Here is a 24,665-nt window from a genome sequence, read left to right as displayed (position 1 = left end):
CCAGAGCTGGGATCTTAGTCTGGAAAATAATCAAATGTCACTCTCTGATAATGGGAGGAGCCTGTATTCAGTGGGTTCAGTGAATGCAGATCTGTTTTATTGCTTGATTACTATTTTCGGGGCCATCTGCACAGAAGCAACACATCATTTCCGACTTTTCTTCACTTACCAAGCATTTGCTCATGTGCAAACCGGGTAGCATGTGCAAACGTGGATCAGCAGCAGAGCAATTTATGCATTTTTTTTCACACAGCATTGTCTTATTTACACATCAGTAAATACTACAGTGTTATACAGTATACAGGCAACATCAAATGGTAAGTTAAGTGCAACATGCCAACAAAAGAGCATATTTTATTTTTCAGCTTGCACCTGCTATTGCACCTGTCTTGATAAATGACTCCCTCAGTGTACTCTCTGAGGGCTTAGCAGTGTCTCAAATAGAATTAAATACTGTGACTTACTAAACTTGCCTGCAGGCTGAATTCTCTAATTCACAAATATATGAAAGTCCATCGTGTGCTGCTCTCATCGATGTGTTTGAATATCAAGCCACCAGAGATTTTTAAAACTACATATTAAGGCTACTGGGTTACTTGGATTGTTGTTTTGTCTGTGATCGGTTGAAACGAAGCGCGCTTGATCCGATCTGTAGCTAATGCTGCGCCAAACGTACGTCTCCTCAAACAATTTCCTCAAAAGCCAGAGCGATCCCAGATGGATGTCAGTGTAATGTTATTGGCACTGTAGTAGTGCCTCACACTGATTTGTATGAGACACTACTAATCCCTCAAAGGAAAACAACAGAAGAGGAAGACCGGCAAGTGTTGGAAAATCCAATCGCAAGAAAAAAACTAATCTGTTGGTATAATTCTACCCTGATTCTCCTGCAATGATTCCAGTTACCACTTTGAGTACTTTGAGACTTAACTTAACATCTTAATGATCGTCCTTAACCCACTGGACGCACGTTCCCTGTTGTTTTTTTACGAAGAGGTGAGTGAAAGCAGTCGCTGGTTAATAATAAATGTCCGTCTTCTGGGAGTGAGCAGTTGTGCGGTGCGTGCCTGAAGGTGAGAGTCGGCGAGGACCTAAACACGGCGCGTAGTGACAGATAAACGAGCAGATTAAAATAAATCCTGTCCTGTGTCTGCTCAGTATGACTCATAAATCACCGCTGTCTTCGGGGCACTCGATTTCTCTTTCTCCTCTCCCTGCACTCCCTCACTTTGTCTTTCCTTTTCACTCTCACTTCATTCCTTTTTTTATCGCTCTTATCACTCCCTTTCTCTGGCTCGTCTTTTAAGGGACTTTCTGTGTTTCGTCTTCCTCCGTCTGAACTGTTTTTCCTCCAGTTTCCACACCATCAATCATAAAGACAAAAAAAAAGGACTCTACACACTTCCTCTCGATCTTTCTTTATAGTTCTCTCTCGATCTTTCTCGGGTTTTACAACGATCGCGGTTATAAAAGCAGCTTTTTTACTGCGTATGAACGCTATACGCACATTGTGATCTGCGTCCTGACTGGCTCATCGCAGAGTGAGCCTCCTCTCGCTGCAGAGAGGATCTCTGTGTGTCCCGTTAACACATCAGCGATGTCCGACTCCGCGTTTACTTTCTCTGAACTTTTCCACAAAAATAAACCGTGCTCACCTGGGCTAAACACTCACTACGACAAAACGTTGGTCGTAGCGACGATTGTCTTGAACAATCGCACAGCGGAGACGAGAGCAGCTCACGATGTTTCCATCCCGACATCATGTAAATCTAAAAATCTTATAAGACAAAAAAAACACACAGTGTTCACCAGGTATTAGGGAAAAGTGTATAAAGTGTGTGGTGAGGGGTTTTACAGCCTTAAAACATATAGAATAATTGTAAAAAATAAAGCTGACTACTTCACGGATTTTGTATTGCGATAAATGAAGGACCACTGTATACTGTTTTCATCAATACAAAACATGCAGCTAATGAGCAGCTCGACACAGAAAATGCTATTTCTGCAGAGGGTAATCAAAGAATGGATTTGGATGAGGAACTAACCTTAATCTTAAATGCTGCTGACTTTAGTCACATCTCCATGGAGACTTACCCACTCCTGGTAAAGTTGCCGTATTTTTTATCGCTATTAACGCTATTCTATCTTCTCATCCCGAGCTATGACAAAAGTTTATCATGGCAGTTTCAGGCTTCAGAAGGCCAGTGTTTAACTGAGGCGAGCGCCATATAATGGTGTTTATTAGAAAGTAAACGCGGAGTCGGACCCGCTCATGCCCGGTCTGTGAGACTATGCGGTCTGCGCCGACACCGACAGTGATCCTCTCTGGAGCGAGAGGAGGCTCACTCTACAACGAGCCAATCAGGACGCAGAACACAATGCACGTATGGCATTCATACACTAGAATAAAGCCACGAAAGGTGAACAGCTTTCTAGTGAGGGACCACTGTAATTATTATATTCTATTGCCTATTTATTTAAAGGGGGGGTATTATGCAAAATCGACTTTTTCAAGCTTTACGTCATGTTATTATGTCATTCTCTCATTAAAAACATGCCTGAAGTGTTGCCTTCGCACATTCGCGTATTTTTGAGTAATCTGTAAAAACTCTGATGGCGGCCATTTTAGGGATAGGTTTGCCTGAGTCCTCCTAGGAACGCCCCCACCTCCTGGAGACGCCTCCGAGCTTTCATCACCAGTCGAGTAACCAACCACTGCTCCTCAGCAGAACCCCCTTCCCACTGATGCCACAGACAGCGTGTGGAGGGGGCGTGTCGGAAAGGCTCAGAGGTTCTTAAAGAGACAGAGGCCTATTTCAAGACATTCACTACAGCCATTTTGAGAGAGCAATTTTATACAAGGCAGTTATTCTAATTTACTGCATTTACAGACCAACAGAAGGTTTCGTCATCATTGTAGTGTGCTATAGACTGGTGTGATTGAAAAAAGCATAATACCCCCTCTTTAAAAAAAAATCATAATTTTATTATGTGTATTTTTTGTGAACCTTTTGTGAAAATCTCAGTATTTTCTCACTTAATTTCTCTAATCATGACTAATCAAGTCAAATCAAGGGGGGATTTACTTATTTACTTAAAACTGTCCTCATTTCTGGATTGCTTCTTTTCTCGAAGAGTGTTTTCCGCGAGAGAGTTTCCATTCCATTCTAACGTCTCCCCTCTGGCTCTCCTCCGCAGAAGTGTCGGTGTCTTTCGAGCGCGAGTCTTCAGTCACCTTCACCTTCCAGGAGCCCTTCTCGGTGATGCAGAACCGCAGCGGCTCGCAGTCCGGCGGCGTGTGGAGGGAGAGGGAGCGCGAGGGCAGCCGGGCCAGGGAGGACATGGCCTTCAGCTTCGTCACCTCGCACAGTCCGGCCATGCTCCTGACCGTCAGCACCTTCAGCCAGCAGTACATCTCCGTCATCCTGGCACGCAACGGTACGGAGCTGTGTACGCCGAAAAACGAACGGGAGTGTGGTTTACGAGGTGGGCTGCGTGGTACGACATTATGGGCTGACTCTTTCAAACATCATGGAGGGGCTCAACTGCGTGTAGTGCAGGCTTCAAAGACGTACGACGTGAACTGCTGCGTATTGCCCCGTTTGCCCAATGTGTTTCTGAAACATCAAAATGAAATATGAGCCTTAACATTGACGAGTCGTCCTCCTTCGAGACTTTTACGTGTAAGTTTTAACACATTTGTGATCCATGATTCTGTTCACAAACCTGGTTTAGTTGAGGTCCATTTATCCAGCAATCTAAAATATTATTTCCGAACGAATAATAGGTACAGTTCGGTCAATAAATATTGGAACATCGACTAATTTCTTTTGTTTTTGGCTCTATAAACCACCACAATGGATTTGAAATGAAACAAAAAATATGTTGTTAAACTGCAGACCTTTTATGTGAGACTTTTCAGGGTCTCGAAGGCATAAACATCACCAGACCCCGGGTTTCATCCCTGGTGATGCTCTCCCAGGCTTCTACTGTAAATGTCCTCAGTTCCTGCTTGTTCTTGGGACATTTTCCCTTCAGTGTTGTCTTCAGCAAGTGAAATGCTGTTCAATTGGATTCATGTCAAGCAATTGTCTTGGCCACTGAATATCATTCCACGTTGTTGCCTTAAAAAGCTTTGGTGGCTTTGGCAGTAGCTTCGGGTCATTGTCCATCTGCACTGAGAAGCGGCGTCCAAGCATTTGGCTGAATATGAGCTCAGAACATTGTCCGAAACACTTCAGAATTCATCCTGCTGCTTTTGTCAACCGTCCCATCATCAGTAAATACAAGGGAACAGTTCCATTGGCCCAAACAAGACCAGGCCATGATGCTGCACCACCATGTTTCACTGATGAGGTGGATGTTTTCAATCATGAGCAGATCCTTTAATTCCCATCACTCTGGTACAGGTCGATCTTTGTCTCATCTGTCGTAGGATGTTGTTTCAGAACTGTAAAGGCTTTTTTAGATATTTTTTTTAGAGGCTCACCAGTGGTTCGTCTGTATTCTCTCTGGTGAAGACTTCTCTTGATTGTTGACTTTGACATACACACACCTCCTGGAGAGGGTTTTTGATCTGACCCCAGGAAAAGAATTTGTTGGTCATCCACCCCATTTGTCATCCGTGGTCTTCCAGGTGTTTTTCAGCTCACCGGTGTGTTCTTTAGTTTTTATAATGTACCAAACTGTTAATTTGGCCACGCCTTATATGTTTGCTGTCTCTGGGTTTGTTTTCATTTTTCAGCCTAATAATGGCTTGCGTCAAAATGCAAATATCACACTTGAAATTAACTGGACGTCTCATCTGTTCCTCATAAATGGGATAATGAGGGAAAAGCAGACACTGGGCCATGCAACAGCTGAGCAGCCACTTGTCCCATTACTTATGGTCCCTTAATAAGTGGGAGGCTCATATACAAACACTTGTAATTCCTACACTGTTCATCCAGTTTGGATATAAATACTCTCAAATGAAAGCTAAAAGTCTGCAGTTTATGCACATCTTTGGTGTTTCATTTGAAATCGATTGTGGTGGTTTATCGAGCCAAAAACATATGTCCCAGTATTTATAGATCTGACTACTGTATCTCATCAAACACCTGAGAAATGCACATAATGAGAGATTAATTAATGACTCAGATTATTACGACACGGTCCGTTGAGATGATGGAGAGAAATCTTCCCCCGCAAAACCTCTGCTTGCCGCCATCTGATGTCACTATCCAAAACTAAAATGTGTATTCAAAAGTGATCTTTAATACGTCTTTTATTTCCCCACAAGGGTTGTCAACACACAACCCCAGCCCTAATTTATTACTAGATTTCTTTTTTTTGCAGAACTTTTTTAATCCAACTTTTTAAGAACAACCTCTTTGAATGTGTCCTTTGCTCACTCTTGTCAAGAGCGCCAATAATGTCCCTCTTGCCGTTTCAAAAACTCGTAAAACTTCCCCTCATCTCGCTGCATTGATTCTCCCAGACATCCACCGACTCTGAGGCCTCCCGGTGGGGGCTCGGGCTAAAAGTGTTAAAAGTCGTCGAACGAAACGATCGACTCTCTGCTCCTCCCGGTTCAATCCGGTGGGTGTCTTCCCTGCGGTCCCTGGGATAAACATTTACATGCCAGACGGCCGGCGCGTCGATACAACTGCTGTCTACTCGATATCACAAGAGCACAGGCTACAGAGACGAACAAGGGGCTTAGGGAAACTGGAGGAGGATTACAGAGAGGAACTTGGGAGCTAGGGAGTTTAATAAAGAGTTGTTATATCATATCCATTCTTGTCTTTGGTTACGCAATCCTCCAATAAAAGGCTCGGCTGTGTTTCAGGGCTGAGAGCACCAAGTTTATTCAGTCCACAGAAAGAGGAGGAGGGAAGGAAGTTTTCATGCGACACTCTTGGAGGTCAAAAACACCAGTAAGCACCATGGCAACGCTTGCTTAGAAGAGAGAGCGTTAATGTTCCTCGGTGCGACGTATGGATGGGGGGAAATTAGTGCTTCCAGCTCCCGAAAAGTGCTGCTGTCCACCGTGTACTGGCTAACTGCGCCTATCCCAATGCCTGAACCCAGGTTATGTTCCCCGCCTTCTCCTCCACCGACGGGTCCGATATCACGGATCCCGACCCCATTCCGAAACCTAGAGCCCTTAACCTTCGCCCTGACCCCGAGGGAGAAAACCCCATGCGAGGCTAGCTGGCTAACATTCCTGCATTGTCTGAAGCACTGTTTAACAAATGTCTGGACTTGAACTGACAAATACAAAACATAGTGACTCCAATGAACTTGTAGACTGCACTGAAATAAAGTAATCCGGAAGTAAGTGAGGAGAAACAGAGTACCGTATTTTTCGGACTTAAAGTCACACTTTTTTTTGGCAGGAGGTGCGTCTTATACTCCGGAGCGACTAATATGTGATTTTTTTTTCCCCCTTCAAATTCAAATATATAATTTCACATGCTGCTAGAGGGCGCTGCAGGCTAATCGAGCAGCAGAAAGAAAGTTTGGAGTGAGCGAGAAGCGGAGGTTACCCCTCACCACAAAGAAGAAAACAAAACAAAGCTAATCATGGGCTAAAAGCTTGATGGCCACGGCCAGAGGAACGAGTTCACAAATGAGAGCTTGGAAAACATGCTGCCGGGAGAGGCTTGTCAACGGTGCAGTTACGCCTCCGTGACCAGGTAGTTGCCAAGGCAATTGATTTGGAGTGAAATCGAGAGTTTGGTATGTTCTTTATGCTATAGTTATTTGAACTGTTAGAACTATTTAGTTTGTTGTTAATGCTTCATAGCTAACCATCAATGTGTTACGTTAGCATATCGCACGCCTTTTCAGCCTGTTGTTTTTTTCTCCATGAGGCTTTTTTTTTTTAATACTCCGGAGCGACTTATAGTCCGGAAAATACAGTAAACAATCAATTCCTCCCTCTTTAACCAGAAAGCAGTTTGTTTGCAAAATGAGGAGAGCAGGAACAGAATTTTCAAAAGGAAAGGATCAAGCTCCTCCCCCTCCCTCCTGATTGGACCTGACAGGCTGGTTCACAAGAAAAGCTTATCTCATTGGTTGAGGATACTAGACTCTTATAAGTTGCTGAGATGTGCAATTAGGGATTTAACAAAAATGTAAACAGTATATACATTACTACTGACTCAGCATCTAAATGCTCAACCAGGAAGTTGATTTTTAGTAACTAATTGCAAGAATCTGTCCATGGGGCACGAAAGGTATTATTTGCACTTAAATTAAGACAAAACTACAACAGTTATATTTCATTTTATTGATTTTTTAAAGAAAATTTTGAGTGCAATAAGATAGTTTTTCTTAATTTAAGGGTAGAACTTCTTTACTTCTTTCAAGAAAATTGTAGTTATTTCAAGATTACTTTTTGCAGTGTGGCCAGCCAGACTACACACTTTTCCTAATCTTTGCAAGTGCTGCTTTTGAGTAGAAAGCTGGAGTGACTTGCTGGCCAGGCGACATAAACCATGGAGGCATATGGCTTCCCCCATAGCATTCACTGTGGCAAAGATTTGAGATGACATAATGGTCTTTAATGAGAGCGTTCCAGTAACTGTTTTGAACTGGTACCAAATTCATCACATCAATCAAAAAGTGTTTCTGAAACGTCTAAGTTACAAATTACTCACTGGCCAGCTCCAACATGTAGAATAGAGTGAAAATTATAATTAAATTTAAATGTGCGTGTGTTAAGACAAACAAGTGGCGGTAAGAATGACAAGCATGTGTTCAATATTGACTTACAGAGAGGCACAAAAGTTTCAAAGGAAAGTCCATTAGAGCAAGGAACTTTCAGACCATGCCCCACTGTCTGGGGGCTTTCGGAAGAAGGAAGCTACAATTAGTCCATTGATCTACAGTCTGTGGTGTCACCATGGTTACTGCCCTTTAGGTGATGTCAATGAAAACTATAGCGTAAGGGTTGTCAATCCTATCATACCAAGTTCCACCATATAAGGCATTTTCACTCTTAGAGACACTGAAGTAGTAGAATGGGGGTGACAAACAAGTTAAATTTGACTAATTGTATATCACAGGATTTAGGTTTGTCAGAATTTCTGGAATCAAATAGAATCACTAGACATTTTCTGTCCATGTCTCAAAGTTGTAAATATAAATATACTGTTTGTATTGAAGTGCCTGTTTTTTGTATTTGGTTCCCATAGGCAGTCTTCAGATCTGGTACCAGCTGCAGGCAGACAGGGCTCCGGACGTGTTTATCCCCGTTGTGCGTTCAATGTCCGACGGACGCCTGCACAGGATCCGGCTGCACCGAGAGGGACGGGACCTCTACGTGCAGGTCAGAACCACCACGGATGACGATCTGATAATGTGTTAAACGACCATACATACGAACAGGGTTTCCTTAGGTTTACTGGTTAGGAAGGGGGGGAGTGTTTGGACTTGAGTGTTTTTGTTGGGTGTTATAATATTCATCAGTGAACTGCACAGTTTTTTTAAGCATAAAGTCAGTGTTCTGCATTAAACAACAGGAGCCAAAATCAGGCTATGTTCACAGGACTTTCTACAAAATCCCAGCAGGGCTCACTTCAGTGACCAGTGTGGAACATTAATGCTAACAGCTCCACCTAAACTCTACTGTTACATTTAGCTTGGGTTGGATTTCCTTATTTACAAAGTGCCAAAGGGCTTTAATGTTAATTTTATCGTCATTTAATCGCTCTCGTTAAACTTACTCGTGCTGTCGAGGCAGCTCTTGTCTCCGATGATTTCTGGTGCAGCCCCAAATAAACTCGACTGCATGGCACTGAGTGTAAAATGTGAACTGGATCCATAAAAAACACAGACTTGGACTGGATTGAGCAGATGTAAAATTTCATAAAACACAAACCGGAATTGCATAATAAAAGGCTATCGTCCTGCCAGGGCGGGGGGCGGCCCATAGATACAGTTGGAAATTCGTCATTTGTTCCAATTCCTCACTAATACGTACTCTACTCGGTCAATGTTGAGCCAAGTAACACAGGAGAGAGCCGGAAGTTGGGACGTAAACATCAGTTTAAATGTGCCAGAACTGTAGGGGAATCACAGTCTAAAATGTCAGGTAGAGTGTAAAATCCTAGTCAAAGCAGCGGAAAAGAGAAAAGTTCAGCTTGAGCCTGAGGAACACTCACACAAAGCGGAGTAGAAAAAGCAAAGGTCGACCTGTTTGTTGTTGAGGAGGTAAGTCACTGTGACTGTCAGTATCACTCAGTCGCCTGGTCATTCATTGAAATCTTATTTTGGCTCGGACTTTATGGTAGGGCTGTGCTCAATGTATCGTATCAGTACATTGTTACAGAGTGCATGATCGTATTGTATGTATCGTGATGCACAAATATGATTGTCTAACCGTAGTTTTTATTCCCGTAGCACTACATGTACTCAAAGTACTGGAATAAAGGCTTTAGTTGCACGCTGGTGCTTATTCAGCATAATAAAAACCTCCATTAAGTGCACCTAATCACAGCACGCTCGCTAATGCTAACACAGATTATGCACCTGCTAAAAACAAAAAAAAAGAATTCCCTCTGCAGTGCTTCCATGTAGCTTTTAGAGTAGAGTCAGAAGTCTGGTAGAATTGAGCCCAACATGTCCTCTTGTTGATGCATATTAAGTAGCCATGTGCTTCGGGTGCGTTGTTCAAAGTAATACAATAGAGCTGGGAAGGCCATTTGAGACCAATCGGACTGAAATAGCATGTGTGTGAGATATAATACTGCATAATACTGTGGTCTTTAAAATGCTGGGAAATACTTAACGTGCCCTCTTCTGTGTTTGTGCATGTGTGACATTTGTGAGGAAATTAAATCTACACTTTTTCACGCTTTTCAGACGGCAAAATGTAAGTGTAATAAACGCACTCAGACTACGTGAAAATGATGCCGGTTTGCGTCTCTGTTAAGGGCCAGGTTGACGTAAATGGGTGCGCACTTCACTTTGATTACTTGTTCTTGTAATCACGGCTGTTTACATCTGTCTCATATCAACGGCTCTGCAGCTCTTTGACGCATAAATGGATGAAACTGGAGAAGGGCGGATAAATAAAGCCATTCCTGTGCCTGGCTCTTCTTAAACGTCTAAAAATATGTTGGAACAATGTGGATTAATGTCTCAATTACGGCTTCTGCAGCCCAATTAAACGCACATAGGCCTAATAGACCAACTGTGGGAGTTATTAATTATTATTTCCTTAGCCCATCGGGAAACGTCCTGGGTCTTCTAATTACCCAGCATGCTATTAATGACTAGCATATCACAACGTTAACTACAAAAGGCGCTAACGTACATTCAAAGATTAAACTGGTTACAGACGTATAGTCCTGGTATTTTTGAGGAATCACTCCTCACTTCCCGAGCTTTTAGAATCTCAGGCATTTGATTAGGAAACGCTCATGTGTAAGACAAGAAAGAACACTGCGGCAGCTTCGCACAGCTGGGATCCTGGCAGTACAGACAGCCACCCAGGCGTTCCTCTGTTCTCCAGTTGAAAATGCGCTATATTTTCACAGCAGTTATCGACAGCATCTCTGTCCACCTCCAGAGCGGCTCCACACGCTGCTCTGTCTCTGCTCCTGAGTGCTGTTATTTGAGGTTTAGTTCATGAGCTGAGTCAGCCAACAGGAAACTCTTATATCTCTGTCTGTGGGCTGTGCGGTCTGGGCCGTATCTCCTCCACACTGTGGGACACGCTGGAGCTATCCTGACAGGGGAGGCTGTGCTGTACAGCGGGGTTTAAAAATATACTCTTCTCCTACACATGGGTCTCGAGTGATTGGAAATTTAGCCTTGTAACGATCATCAAACCTGCCTCCTAGTGTGGGATTAGCGGTGTATTCAAATGTAAAACACTGGAGTTGTTGTTTGGGAGTGAGACATGACAGCAAAGATGTACATGTGTGTGTGTTTACAGTTGGACCAGGACGTGCACAGGAAGTACCGCCTCTCTTCAGACACTGAGCTGGTCCTGATTCGCTCGCTCACTCTGGGGAAGGTCATGAGTGAGTATCTCCTGTCTGTACTTTGTGTAGAATGGGCGGGTCAGGGTGGTTGGATAGAAGGGGGTGAAGCCTCTTCCGATTTGCCCCCCCTCTGCAGTCAGTGTTGCTTTGGAATGCAGTAGAAAAAAGGATGGGATTTAGCCCATGGGTACAATCCAGCGAGGCGTGTTCACATGCAGGAGTTCATTAACTCATCGACTGCCAATGACGTCTATAGACGTCAATCAGGTTTTTCAATGGGAACAGCTGCAGCAAAGCCTTGAGCATGTCTGGTGTTAAAATCTTAGTTGTGCTGCCTAATGCTGCCACCTAGTGACTCAATAAAAGAACTACAAGTTATTTTATTGAGCCACTAGGTGGCAGCATTGTGCTTTTGTTTTCTCAGCTTTTTGGTCAGAAAACAACATTTTGGGTGATTTCACCTCTTTTCTACGGACGATTACTAAAGAATGGAAAGAGGTACAAATAAACTTTTCTTTTAGATGAAAGAAGAGAGTCTAATCTTTCTTTTGGTGGGTTTCGTGTTGACATTGACCTAGACCTACATTTTCTGTGTCAATATCCTGAAAAACCTCTGGCAGTGGGGAGCTCTCTGATTTGAAAATGGCTGGCAGTCAAAGAGTTAACATGCACTGTATCAACCAAATAAAAAATGCTTGAGGAGCTTTGTGCGATTATTCAATGTTTGGATGCTCACTTGAGCAAATACATATAAAAAGCAAAAGTAAACAGAAATTCATTATTTTTAATCAGATGCTTAAATGCTCTTGTAATAAACAGAGTCTGAGAGATATCAATAATGTTGAGCAAATTTATTTAGCTGTGTCTGATCAGGCACTCCTTTAAAGAAATTAAAATGTTGTAAGTAAGATATGGTGACCAGATAATCCAAACATCAGTCCATAAACCCTTTGAAAGCTCTGTCTTGAGATCATCCCTGAACCAGCCTAAACATCTGAGCTCATGTGTTTTGATCAGTAGTGGTCAGGTTTCCACTTGTCTCACATTGGTGTTGTCTCTGAGCACTGAACCCCTTGTACTTCTGGACAGTTCAGGTCAGTTACAGCTGCTAAAAATGACAACACTGGTAGATGATAGATTCCTGATGGCTTTATGCTTGATTTTTCACACAGTGATTTGTGTTTTTTTATTTTTATCTCACATCTTACGACCCTGTTGGCTATTGGTAATAAAATATTTGATATATTTATATAAATATATTTATATAATATTTTTTGATATTTCAAGAGGGCTGCATCCCTCTCACCAGCTACAATTTGTGACTTTTCACCAATAGTGGAAGGTTATTCTAATCATTCAGAGCCTTATGTTGAAATGCATATCTTCCTACTTCTTTATTGATTTGAGGAATGAATAAATAGATATGGATACTGTGATGCCATAAGACATATCACGATTGGCGTTAAACAGGAAGCAGTTTCTCGCAGACAGTTTGGATCACTGTCAATAAGAGCACATTTGAACACAGCTTGGTGGGTTATCTGTTGCCATATGGGCTGCTCTCCGCGTTTCAGAATGACTTGCTCTATGGGGATTTTCAGGCAGCCTGTTGGGGTCCACACAGAACCCTTTCCAAATAGAAAGCAGTCCCAGTAGATGTGCAGTTTGTGGAACATTTCACCAAGCGTCTGGCACCCACCGGCACACGGCACATCCAAGGGCACCTTCCACACACATCCTGATGCTCCGTTTGAAGTCACTTTTCATGTTTAAGCGGCTAACCCAAAACAAAACAAGCAAATCAATGACGCCTGGCTAGTTAGCTCCTTCCGCTGTGTGTTTCAGGAACAGAGGGCTTCCCAGAGGAGGTGGTCCAGGCCGGGGCGCGAGGCTTCGTGGGCTGCCTCTCCTCGGTGCAGTTCAACCACGTGGCCCCCCTCAAGGCAGCGCTCCTGAACCGCGGCAGCTCCCTGGTCACCATCAGAGGTCCCGTGGTGCAGTCCAACTGTGGGGTGCTGGCCGACTCGCTCTCATCGCACAACCTGCAGGGTAAAAATCCAATACTAACTGCAGAGCTATGACCAGATAAAAAAAGATTTGAGTAAAAGTCTGGAAATAGTACTGATGGTGATACTGATGTTGACTAAAAAATTGAGAATTACACTTGGGGAAGCCTCAACCTGCCTTTAAAACATGCACGGATCCAATCGACAAGACTCTCCTCATTACAATCTATTGGTTTAAAAAGGGAATAAGTTGCGACAATCTACAGTTGTAACTATGTATATTTTTGTTTTTAATTTGGGCGTTCTGCTCTCCCAAAATGTCATCATATTTTATGATGCAATTCCAACTCCTTACATTTGGGGCTCATACCTTCCCGCCTCCCATCCTGCCTTCATCGGACACTCAGCCACGGCCGGCCTTTGAGGCTCCGAGCCAGGCGGGAGACTGTACAGCTAAACGTTGCCCACGGTTTCTGTGAGCTGTCCCTGGGAACATCCAGTCATGTCAGTAAGTCTAGCAGCTAGCACGCAATGAAATACCTGTCAATGTTCGGGGGGGGGTCCCCATCTCCGAATTGATACCGCCAGTATCCGGTCTGGCACCGTGGTGAAGTTAGTTGGATATTCGGTAGATATTCAGAGCGGGAGCTGCACCGGCTGTGAAGCCGACAGACACACACGGGGAAGCGGCTAACGCTCATAGACTAATGACCGATCAGATTTAGGGACTGTCAACAAATTACTCCATTTAAATTGTGGTTGTGTAGTAGTGTAGCCTACGTGCCATCTATGTTGACAGTATTTTCATACTGAGTCCTCACAATGCGCCCAATCCCTGCCCATGATTGCCCCTTCAAGTGCCGCTGGCCCAGCTCACATGCACCGCCAGCAAGAGTGCAGAGTGCTCTTGTGTCTGCACCTTTGCTCTCGTCTTCCACGTTTGCTTTTGCCCTCAAGCCGGGCTTGATGCATTTGTGGTTTATTGCAGACTTTTCATCAACAATGAGCTGTAGGCGATTATAACAAGCTAACGGGGCTAACCTGGAATAACCATTGTCCACTGGTACAAATAATAGTCCTTTATTCGGACGCATGGGCTGAATATGTGCTTAAATATTAGGGAGATCCTCGCGTAGACCATGGGTATAGTTATGGTTAAAGATCCATAGGGCATGGCAGTAGCAAAGAGGGACTAGTTAGAACCAAAACAGCAGTTATTTTTCAGTCAAGAGCTCCTTATTACGCTTCAGAACACTTCTAAAATCACTCGCCCCTGACGTCTCAATCAATCAGTGAAAAAAGCTGAAGTTAAAAAGCGAATGGTTTCTCCAAATGGGTAATGATCGTAAACACACTTCGAAATCCACAATGGATGAACTCAAGAGGTGCTGTGGCTTTCACAGTCTCCTGACCTAAACATAATTGAAGATCTGTGGACAAACCTCCAAAGAGCATGTGACAGACGGTCCAGAAATCTCTCAGTTCTGGAAGACTTTCGTAAGGAAGAAAGGGCAAAAACCCCTCTAGACTAGACTCTTTGAAGAGCTTTTAAAGCTGCGATACTTGCCATAGTGGGGGGCTTTGCTCTGGCATTTTCTTCCTTTTCTATCATTTTGAAAGCTAAAAGAAAGAAAATCAAAGCAGGTGTTTTTTTGAAATGTCATGGGAATGTCTCATCTGTAACTTCTTGGCTTTTGGACATCATTTCATCATCCCATGTAAAAATCTTCCCTGATTCACCAAGAACTTTTTATCTAGCATTTTTTCTTCAAAGCTTGACAGAGCCACACAGCGGTTGCCTAACCCTGGTGCAATGTCCCGTTATGATTTTGAATTCATTATGTGTAATGTGTGTTCACAGATCAGTCGTCCACGTCGAGTCAGGACACGAAGCAGAGGGACTCTCAGAGCGACGTGGCTCTAATAGCAGGTAAATCACTGTTTACATACTTGTTTACGGCCCACTCTCACCGACTTTCTGTCTCACTCATGCTGCTCTTTCAACAATCAAACAATCCCGTTCTCCAAATGTGTGGAGTTGAAATAATGTTTGCATAATGTTTGGGAGGCATGATTTTGGAGAGATCGATATTAATTTGACTCAAGTCCATTCCATTTCCCTCACCCACCAACCCACTCCACCTGCAGGTGAAACTCGGACAATTCAAAGTTCATTTATTTCTGTAATTCAACTTAAAATGTGAAACTAGTAAACTGTATGTTATAGACTCATGACTTGCAAAGTGACATATGGCTTACAGCTCGTAAAAACTCCAAATTCAAAATTAGACAGAGAAATGTGGGTCCTCTGAAAACTATAATCATCCACATGTACTTAGGACTTGGTTTGGGCCCCTTTTACTTGAATTACGACCTTAAAGAAACAGGCCACCGTTTTTCAATACTGAGATATGTTCTTACCTGAGCTTAAACAAGTTCATACGTACCTGTCTGGTCTTTGTGCCCGTGGAAAAGCATGGTAGCTTCTAACTTCACACCCGTTTGGAGCTATAGGAATAATGTATTCCTAGGGAGATGCTAAATGTTAACGACATCTTTGGTCGTTTTGCGTGACTGAGGGCACACACAAAGACCAGACAGGTATGCATCAACTCGTCTAAGCTCAGGCAAGAACATATCTCAGTATGTAAACATGGTGGCCTGTTCCTTTAATGCAGAGTAGCATGGATGCTCTCAGCCTGTGGCACTGCTGAAGAGTAGACTAGGATGCTTCAACCAGAGGAATATGACATTTGAAGCCCATGTCCAGGATGCGTCTGTGTGTGGAGGCTCTTGATGCTCTGACTCCAGCCTCAGTCCACTCCTTGTGAAGGTCCCCACACTTTTGAATGGCCTTTTCCTGACAGTCCTCTCCAGACTGCACTCATCCCTGCAGCTTGTTTCCCACGTTTCGCTTCCACTTAACGTTCTGCTTTGATGCAGCACTTTTTTTTAACATCCGACGTCTTTTGCGATGACCTTTTGAGCCTTTTGTCAATGATGGTTTTTCTGCACAACTGTCAGGTCAGCAGGCTTCCCCATGATGGTGAATTCTTCTGAACCACTGAGACCATTTAAAGTCTCAGGAACCCTTTGCAGATCTCATTAACTGATGGAAGGGTGACACTTTGAGCTACAATATAGTCCCTTTTCACAATGTTCTAATTTTCTGATATTTTGAATTTGTGTTTTTTACAAGCTGTGAGCCAAAATCATCATGCAAAGTGAGATATATCAAGCCTTTATTCGTTATATTTTCGATAATTATGGCTCAGCTTGTAAAAACCCCAAATAAAACATCTACATTTTTTGAAAATAGACTGTAAACCAGAGTCTATATCGTATATTAGTTTCACATTTTAAGTTGTACAGAAATAAATGAACTTTTTTTTCTAATTTTTCCGAGTTTCAGCTGTATTTGTCAGTCATCAGAGTGAATCATGGTCAAAATACAAACAGCCTAGGTGTCTGTGAGGCTAATAGGTGGGACACAACATCCTGTGCGTTTTTGTTTTTGTCTGCGTTCGTGAAAAAAAAAGACTCTCGGCCTGATGAAGAGTGATTTCACATTGTGGCTTCTCTTTGCGATAACAATAATGTGGCATAAAACCGTCACAGAAGCCCATCTCCAGCCGCAGCGGCGCGTGCTGATACCCGAGCATTTGTGGATGGATAGATTCCTAATGGTTACTCACATCCATAATCGTCATCGCTCCGCGCTCCGGGTAACGAGAGCCTCTCACGGAGGCGTCAGACGGAGCAGAATGAATCACACTCACACCTTCAAAGCCACTTCACTTTTCATAAATCAACATTACGCATTATGTAACCGCAATGGCATCAATCCGCCTGTGTTTACTCACCGGCCTTAGGACAAGAGCGGGGCAGTGCAAACGTGATGCTTTGAGCTGCGCGGGGCTAAAATGATTCCAACACTCAGGGGCTGCACTAAGTATTTCCAAATTATTGTTATTGTGATATAAAGTGATGCAATAATCTGGATGAGCCTAACTGTTGTGATCTGGTTGGTCAGAGGTTCAGAAACACTATGCGCCCAAAGAAGGAGATCAGCCGAACATCCTGAATGACCAGGTTATATTATTCCCTTTATGGATTTCTTCTTCCCTGATGGCACGTTCGTATTCCTAGATGACAGTGCTGGAGAGGGCTTTGCGCAGTGGTCACATTCTCCCACCATCAATGCAAGATCTGGGTGAAAGATGAATGCAACACTGGATCTTTGGACTTGGAAGGAAAGAATGGAAAGATGGCAGAGCGAATGTGTGCTGTGATCAAAGCTAAAGGCGCTCCAATGAAATATGAGAGATTTTTTTTCTTTTCTTTTTTTACAGCCAGGCATATATATCTCAAAATCACATGTTTTTGTTTTACTTTTTCAATTGCATTTTGCAGTAAAAGGTTTACATTACAAATCTTTTACTGTAAAGTGTTGAAGAATGGTGTTAGAAATGCTCACTTTATTTTGAACACAATGCAAACTAAATACCGATAAATCTCAGCCTAGTTGATCCTTTTCTAAAGCTGCAAATGAAAGACTCGTAGGGTAAATGTGACAAGAGCGGTTGGGAACCACTGGTCTATATTAAGAAATGTCCAGCTGCCTCAATTTATTGGACTTGTTTTATGATTCATCCTGGATGTCTGAGAATTAATTTTTGACTCTCATTTATGAGGGAAATTTGTTTTCACTGTCATTAAAGCAGCACTAAGTAACTCATGCTCCAAGTGGCCATAAGCGCCACTGCAGGTGTCGTAGTATGTTACGTTTTTTTACTCATTAATTGTCCGTGAGAGTAAATACTACGCTGACGGAGAAGACAAAGGGAGAGAGGGATATTGTTCATACAATTACACAATGGAGATCATTTTTTTCACTCAAACTTGGCTGTAAATACTGTTTAAGTGGTGCTAGCCCACAGTTAGCTTTGCCCGTTAGCCTGTTAGCTTCTTCCTCCTAATTCCATAAGTGTGTATTGGTGGCTTTGACCCCCCCAATCATCTTATTAACACTTGTATAACCCCAGAGGGACTACGGAAATGATTTATTAAACAACCAAGGACTAGCACCAATGCGGCGTTAGCAGGCTAGTTGTTGTTAGCATTACCCGGTTAGCATTATGGGGAGTTGCGAAACACTCATATGAAATCATTCTCATGAAAAATCAGGATGGATCTCGCCAGACATAAGTTCGGTCTAGCCACTTGGAATTCTTATGCCTTTCTCTCTCTCTCTCGCTTTACGTTTGTCTCCAGGAGTGGTGACGGCGGTCTCCTTCATCACCGTTTGCGTGGTCGCCGTGGTGACCAGGCTGCTTTACCGGCGGCAGTTCCAGAGGAGCGACCCGGCCTCCCCGAAGGACAAGCAGCAGAGGAGCACAGAGGAGCCCGCTTTCAGGACAGAGCTGCACCTCCACCACGCCATGAGGGACAGCATCAAGGAGTACTACATCTGAGAGACCACTACTGCAAAATACTACTGCTTCGGGAGGCCACGGATTCTCCAGGATAGAGAGAGGGGAGAAGCGAAGACGGGGCCCATTACCGGTTCTTAGAAGTTGGCAGTGTTGGGTAGTAGGTTCTGATGATGTCACAAAAAAACAAAAACAAAAAAAAAATAGCAGATTGACTTTTGAGTTTTCACCAACTTTGAAGCAAGAAGCGATTGTTTTAGCCTGATTTAAAGCTGCTGCTGCTGCCTTAGGCTTCAGTACAAGTGGAAACAGACGTGGAATATTTTCCAATCCAGTGCCATGGCAAAAACGAAAAGACGAGCTTTTAGAGAAGCCAGTTGCTCTGCACTTTTGAAAACAGGACCTCAACAGTATTTCAGTGTTATTTGAAAAGAAAAGATGATGATTTGCAGTAAAAGGTGTGTTATTGCTTTATTCTAAACACAATACACAACTAAACAGCGATAATTCTGAGTTAAGCGGATGATTTCTCTATGATTGGGCGCACCCTGGATTTAAAGGTTACTTTGAGTGAAAATGAAAGGCTGAAGGAGGTCGGCGACCAGTGGCCTGTGTTGTCGCGGGTGTGTCGTGTTGTGGGCGAATCACAAACATGTTTTTTTTTTAGTGATGGGTGAATTGCCTGCGGGGCCAGATTAGAGACCCAATCCAAGCTTCGAGTTAATAGGCCTGGAGGTCTGTATGACTGAGAATACACAGGAAGCATTACCCAACACTGCGATCTTGAACTATACTCTCCCTTGAAATGGACCTACCACTATTTACAAAACTGCAAAAAAGAAACAAAACAAAACAAAAAAAGAGGCTCGGTCTTTTGCTAGCACTGCTTTTAACTGGGGGATATCGACAAAGAAACGACAATGTGAGGTTTTGCATCGCCCGGGGAAAAAGACATCTCACGGATTTCTACGGAACGACAGGAGCTGGAATTTCACGAACTCAAAGTGTGAACTCGGCAGAACATTTGGAACTGCGCTTGTGAATACGATGTTGGAGTATAGACCTTTTGTTTGGTTTTTTCTTTGTTCTTTTTTTTACTAAAACTGCGGAGGAACGTCGACGCTCCTCTAAAATGCTGTCTCCTCCTCCTCTCCCGGGACGGTTGGCTGTTTAGGTAGGGGGCGGGCGGGGGGGGGGGGCTTGTTCTCGTCCTGAAGCGTGGGCGTGGCCTGTAGACCGTGTTGACGTGCTTTTTTGGTGGTAGAGTGGTAGAGGCCAAACTGCCCGCTGTACCAGTGCCTAATGCGGACCTTTCATTTTTTTGGGGTTTGAAGCAACGTTTTTTTCTCGCTAACTGACCCGGCGCGCTCGCTGTTCACTCCTGGGGTTAAGGGGGAGGCACAGCGGGCTAAACGGAAAAACCAATATATCACATTTGAGCGCTCTTTGGTTTTGGCATGTTTAATTCAAGCGTCTGTTTCATAATCACATGTCGTACATTTAAGTAAACGTCAATCCGAGTTTTTTTTAGCTCAGACAGATTGAGGCGCTGTTTTAAGCTTATGTCAAATGAACATTAGCCATTTGGGCTCAAACCTCTACTTTTGTAAACACAGAAGTCTCCTCCACGTTGTTAAGTGATCATCTGCCATCTGTATGTTTCCTGTCACGCACGGTTTGAATATACATTTATTTCAACGAGACAACTTCCCGTGGGAATAAAACAAGGGCAGGAAACCAGTACCATGGGCTATATGCACAGTTTCCTCACGTGACTTCTTTTTGGACAGTAAGCCAGACGCCGTACTCCCTGTCGCCAGTCGTTTACCTTCACCATTAGCGGGTCCCACACACATAAAGAGAGAGCTCAGATAGGACAGTTACAAACATCATGTTCCCTGTGAATCCTGCCCCCAAAGGAAACGCCTGTGCTCATAAGGTAGGAGCTTTTATCTTGGAGCTAAAGGCTAGTGTTAAAAACGGGTGCGTACCTATGTTCCCCAGGTCCTATGTTCCCTGGATTTTTTATTCGTAGGGGTAGTTGGTACATCAAGTCATGAGTAAAACGTCATCAATGTATCAGTCAGCTTAACCCTGACCCTGCCCTAGCCACTAACCTTAAAGCTACACCGCGTAGAATTTTACCCTATAAATAAAATTGAAATACAAGCTTTTATTTTATGACAGATATTTTCAGCATTGACAAATACCTCAAACAAACTGGTGATTTTGCTGTGAGCGGCTCAGCTCTCCTATGACATGACATAACTTTACCGGGAGGGGATGTGTCTCCAGCTCGTTTCCATGGAGACGTCGACGAAAGGCAGCAGAATTTGAGATTTAAACAGGTTAGGTTCCCATCCAAATCCATTCTTTGATTTCTCACAGCAGAAGTAGCATTTTCTGTCGAGCTGGTCATTAGGAGCATGTTTTGTACTGATGGCAACAGTATAGTCCAAAATGTTACGCAGTGTACCTTTAAGGATAGTGGGCTGGTGCCTAATCTTAATCAATAGTAGTGGGGGAACATAGGGCTGACCCCTTAAAAACGATAATATAACATGTAAACAACTAAATATAATTAAAAATACTTAAAGGCCAGTCCTTTTTTTCACAGGCTCGTTCAAAACTTTGCGCTAGTTTTACTTTTTATTGTCTTCAAAAACATCCACCGGTGTGAACACAGTTTTCCTCCAGTAAAGTCGTGACATGTAACGACTTTCCTCCAGTAAAGTCGTTACATGTCACGTAATGTAGGGCTGTGTGATTTGGCCCAAAGCGATATCCCAATATATTTTGGTTGAATATCGATATACGATATGTATCCCGATATTTTTCCCGCAAAGTGAGAGCTCTGAAATGAAATGTTAAGTCACGAGTAGTTTTATTTAAAACTCACTATAAAATGTAAACATAGACGCCGTATAACAAAGCTCCGTAAGGCGCATATTTAAATTTTAAAAAATATCAGGTGGTCAAACCGCCTTTGCTCTGCCCGATCCCGTCAGACCTTGGAAGATAAGCAGGGAAGGGCCTGGTCAGTTCTTGGATGGGAGACCGTTCGGGAACACCAGGAAGGCCAGCGAATGTAGAGAGTGAGTGAGTGGTTGGTGGTGGTCGGAGGGGCCGATGGCGCAGACTGGTTGCCTCGCTTCTGTCAGTCTACCCCAGGGCAGCTGTGGCTACAATAGTAGCTTACCATCACCAAGTATGGAGTGAATGAATAGTGCAATGTAAAGCGTCTTTGAGTGTCCAGAAAAGCGCTATATAAAACCAATGCATTAATATTATTATTATCTTAAATAAAAATAGCCTCGAAATTAAAATAGGGCAGCATTTACATATAAAGAGATAGTGCTAATAATAAGATCAACTTTTTTTTTTAAATCATCTTGAGATTACATTGCACTTAATAGCTTATCTGAATTTGAATTATCCCGATATACATGATATGGTCTAATTCCATATCTCATTTAAAAATATATCGATATATCGCCCGGCCCTAACGTAATATTTTTAACCTGCTCCAGCCACATCCGAACTTTTACTTGCTGTCCTTTATGAAATCTTGAGCTATCGCTTAATTTCTGTGGGACCTGCTAATTCTTAATGGGAAGAGATAGCGGACAGGAAGGACAGTGGCGGGTTTGCTGTCCAGGCGTAAATCACATGCTGTCACTGTACATACTGTATAGCCCATTGGAAGTCAGCGTCATGTTGCTATATAACTTTCATTGCAGACAGCCTATTGAAAAGCCTATTTTTAAGCTGCATTCCAGGTAACTGCTGACTGGCATTTTTTCCCACCAAAAAATTACAACTTATGACTCAGAGTGTTCCAGCTGAATGAAGTGTAAACAAACAGCTAGTGGTACAACTAATAGCTTTGAAGGTGCTTATGTTATATGAATGTTTCTTCACACCAGATATAATTCAAAACAAGCTAAATAAAATAACGTTATAGTGAAGGCTGTGTCCAAAAGTAATGTTCACTTCACTGGTGCAGTGGTTTTGTTAAAGTTTTACCATTAGAGCTGCTCTCGCCATTGCAGTCTTCATCCTGTTTCTGATCTCGGACCACTCTGGTCATCTCCGAGTCTACATGTTGTAATGACCTCTCTGAGGGTTGGATTACCCCTTCACCTGCAGTGTCTCTCCTCGCTGAACCAGGTGCTACAGCTAACTCCGCACTCATTGTCATTGTCCTTCATATACAGTAAATACTCCTGAGTGCTGCTGAGTTACTGAATAGAACTTGATCCGTTGATCCCAGGTGTGAACAGCAGGGGGCGCCCATCACAGGGCCATGTGAGCAGAGGTAGGCTTGCCCTGAACTGTTATAGTAGCATGAGCAAACCCACTGTGTGCTGTGGACATGTCCTTGTTTGAGCACAATCAGGCTGGGCACTTGAGGAGTCCCTCTTCTCCACTAACAACCACGCTCAGACGGGTTTGGTGTTTCGAGCAAAAAAAAAAAAAAAAAAGGAAATCAAAAGTATCAAAAACTGGAGTAGAATTTCACTTGACCCATTTAGTTTGTAGTTCTCCTGTCTAATTGGTGAGTTGGTCCCAGGCCAAAATTCCAAATCCTGACCAGCCCAGTCTCTCACTTCCTTTCCATACGTTGACATATTTTCTAATTATAAAATGGAAAATATCAATGCTAAGCAGGTCTATAAGTATACATTATATTCACTTTGAAAACACGCAATGTTCTTAGTGTACATTTGGAAAAGGCGTATCCCCAAAAGATGAAGGAAAAAAAGAAATACACATTTTTTAAATGTCACGCTAGGCTGCTATTTAAGGGAGTGGTGTGGAATAGCCTCACACAAGTTTCTGACAGCATTCGTACAGACTTCTACTTTGCCCACATGGCCTCAGCTTTTCCCACTAGGGTTACCAGGTACATTTTAAAAATATATTATTATGCTATAGGCAAGGCAAGTAGATTTTGTAAAAATTTGTAGAGCATTATTCATACATGAAGTATTAGGCTCTGGCACGGAATGTTTTATAGCAGCATGATGCTAACTCCCGAGGGCAACTCATAGAAATCAAAGAAATGCCTTTAGCCTGTTCCTTCAAAAGCACACATTTTGTTAGCCGTTGAATCCTGGACCCATTTAATATGAGCATTGTATCCCCATACAATACATGGCGTGGTATTGTTCGTCCATTTCATGCCATTTCTGTCGTTTCATTAGCATTAGCATCTCAGAAGATGATTGAGTTAGCATTTAGCTCAGCGGACACTTTTATACGGCAATTTGTATCAAACATAAAATCTCAAAAGGTCTGTGCATTCATTCATGATTTCTAACCTGTATGTGTTGACACATATAGTTTGCAATGTTTGTTAGCTAATGCTAACAGCTGAAAACACATTGAAGAGGCTAATGGACTCTGAAAACGTTCCTGGACGTGCCGACTTGCTAACTATCCGCATGTGTTAAGATTGAATGAACGGCGCATCTCCTTGTCATTTATAAGCGGTAACTAGCTGTAGCTGTTTTAGCATTGAAGCTAAAGGCCATTCGCTAAAAAGGCAAGCATAGGACGACCGTCTGAACAAATTCTTAAGAAACACACTCGGCTTAATGTTTATTTGGGTGTTCAACCAATTTTTAAATCTTGTTTTATCTATAATTTATGTTAAAATGTGGAAGTATAAACCAGGAAGTAATCGGGATGTTAGCCAAAAACATTCCGTACACAGAGCCCATTCAGGTCCACAGGAACATCACCATCATCAACACATTTTCAAATCTAAGGCAATCGAGCGAACACTGAACAACTGCAGTGGCTCTAAACGAGTAAAACACAATACTAATTCTCCAGTCCAAATGTCCATAGGATTTGGGTGGGTTTTGTCGCTGATACCTGGCAACGCTGGCACATCTGATGTCAGGGAAACTGTAACATCCTCCCTTTAAACATTTCAGGAAAACACTCCAGTAAAAACAGTTAATTCTTGCTAAAAAAACCTCGAAACAATAATCATACGACGTGGAGAAGCAGGGACTCAATTTCATTTCTATTTCTTTTTTTTGTGTCTTTTTTTTGCAACAAACCCTTTTACGCATTGTCACAGTATTGTATCCTTTCTCCTTTTGTACTCCCTGTTTCGGTTCTATGCATCGGCCCATGTTAAGACCTGTCCCTCGCAATGATTTGTACTACTGCAGTTTTATTAGGGGTATATTGTAAAGATGTATAATTTATTAATAAAACAATATATTCGTAAA

The 24,665-nt window shown here is 42.8% G+C and overlaps 1 protein-coding gene across 1 annotated transcript in view; it reads left to right on the top strand.

Annotated features, from left to right (window-relative positions):
* The window catches only part of LOC306967706 (contactin-associated protein-like 5), a 226,666-nt gene extending 207,815 nt beyond the window's left edge, over window positions 1-18,851 (top strand). Inside the window, exons 18-23 of the mRNA XM_079562834.1 lie at window positions 3,199-3,438; window positions 8,184-8,317; window positions 10,931-11,018; window positions 12,825-13,028; window positions 14,847-14,915; window positions 18,260-18,851. Coding sequence (XP_079418960.1) covers window positions 3,199-3,438; window positions 8,184-8,317; window positions 10,931-11,018; window positions 12,825-13,028; window positions 14,847-14,915; window positions 18,260-18,459 — 935 coding nt within the window. The 3' untranslated portion in view covers window positions 18,460-18,851. The remainder of the gene's footprint in view (window positions 1-3,198; window positions 3,439-8,183; window positions 8,318-10,930; window positions 11,019-12,824; window positions 13,029-14,846; window positions 14,916-18,259) is intronic.
* The last annotated feature ends 5,814 nt before the right edge of the window (window positions 18,852-24,665 follow it).

This window comes from Gobius niger (assembly GCF_951799975.1).
Source record: "Gobius niger genome assembly, chromosome: 9".
Taxonomy (NCBI): domain Eukaryota; kingdom Metazoa; phylum Chordata; class Actinopteri; order Gobiiformes; family Gobiidae; genus Gobius; species Gobius niger.
Note: the sequence above shows the minus strand (reverse complement) of the source record. Positions and strands in the feature narration are given on the sequence as shown.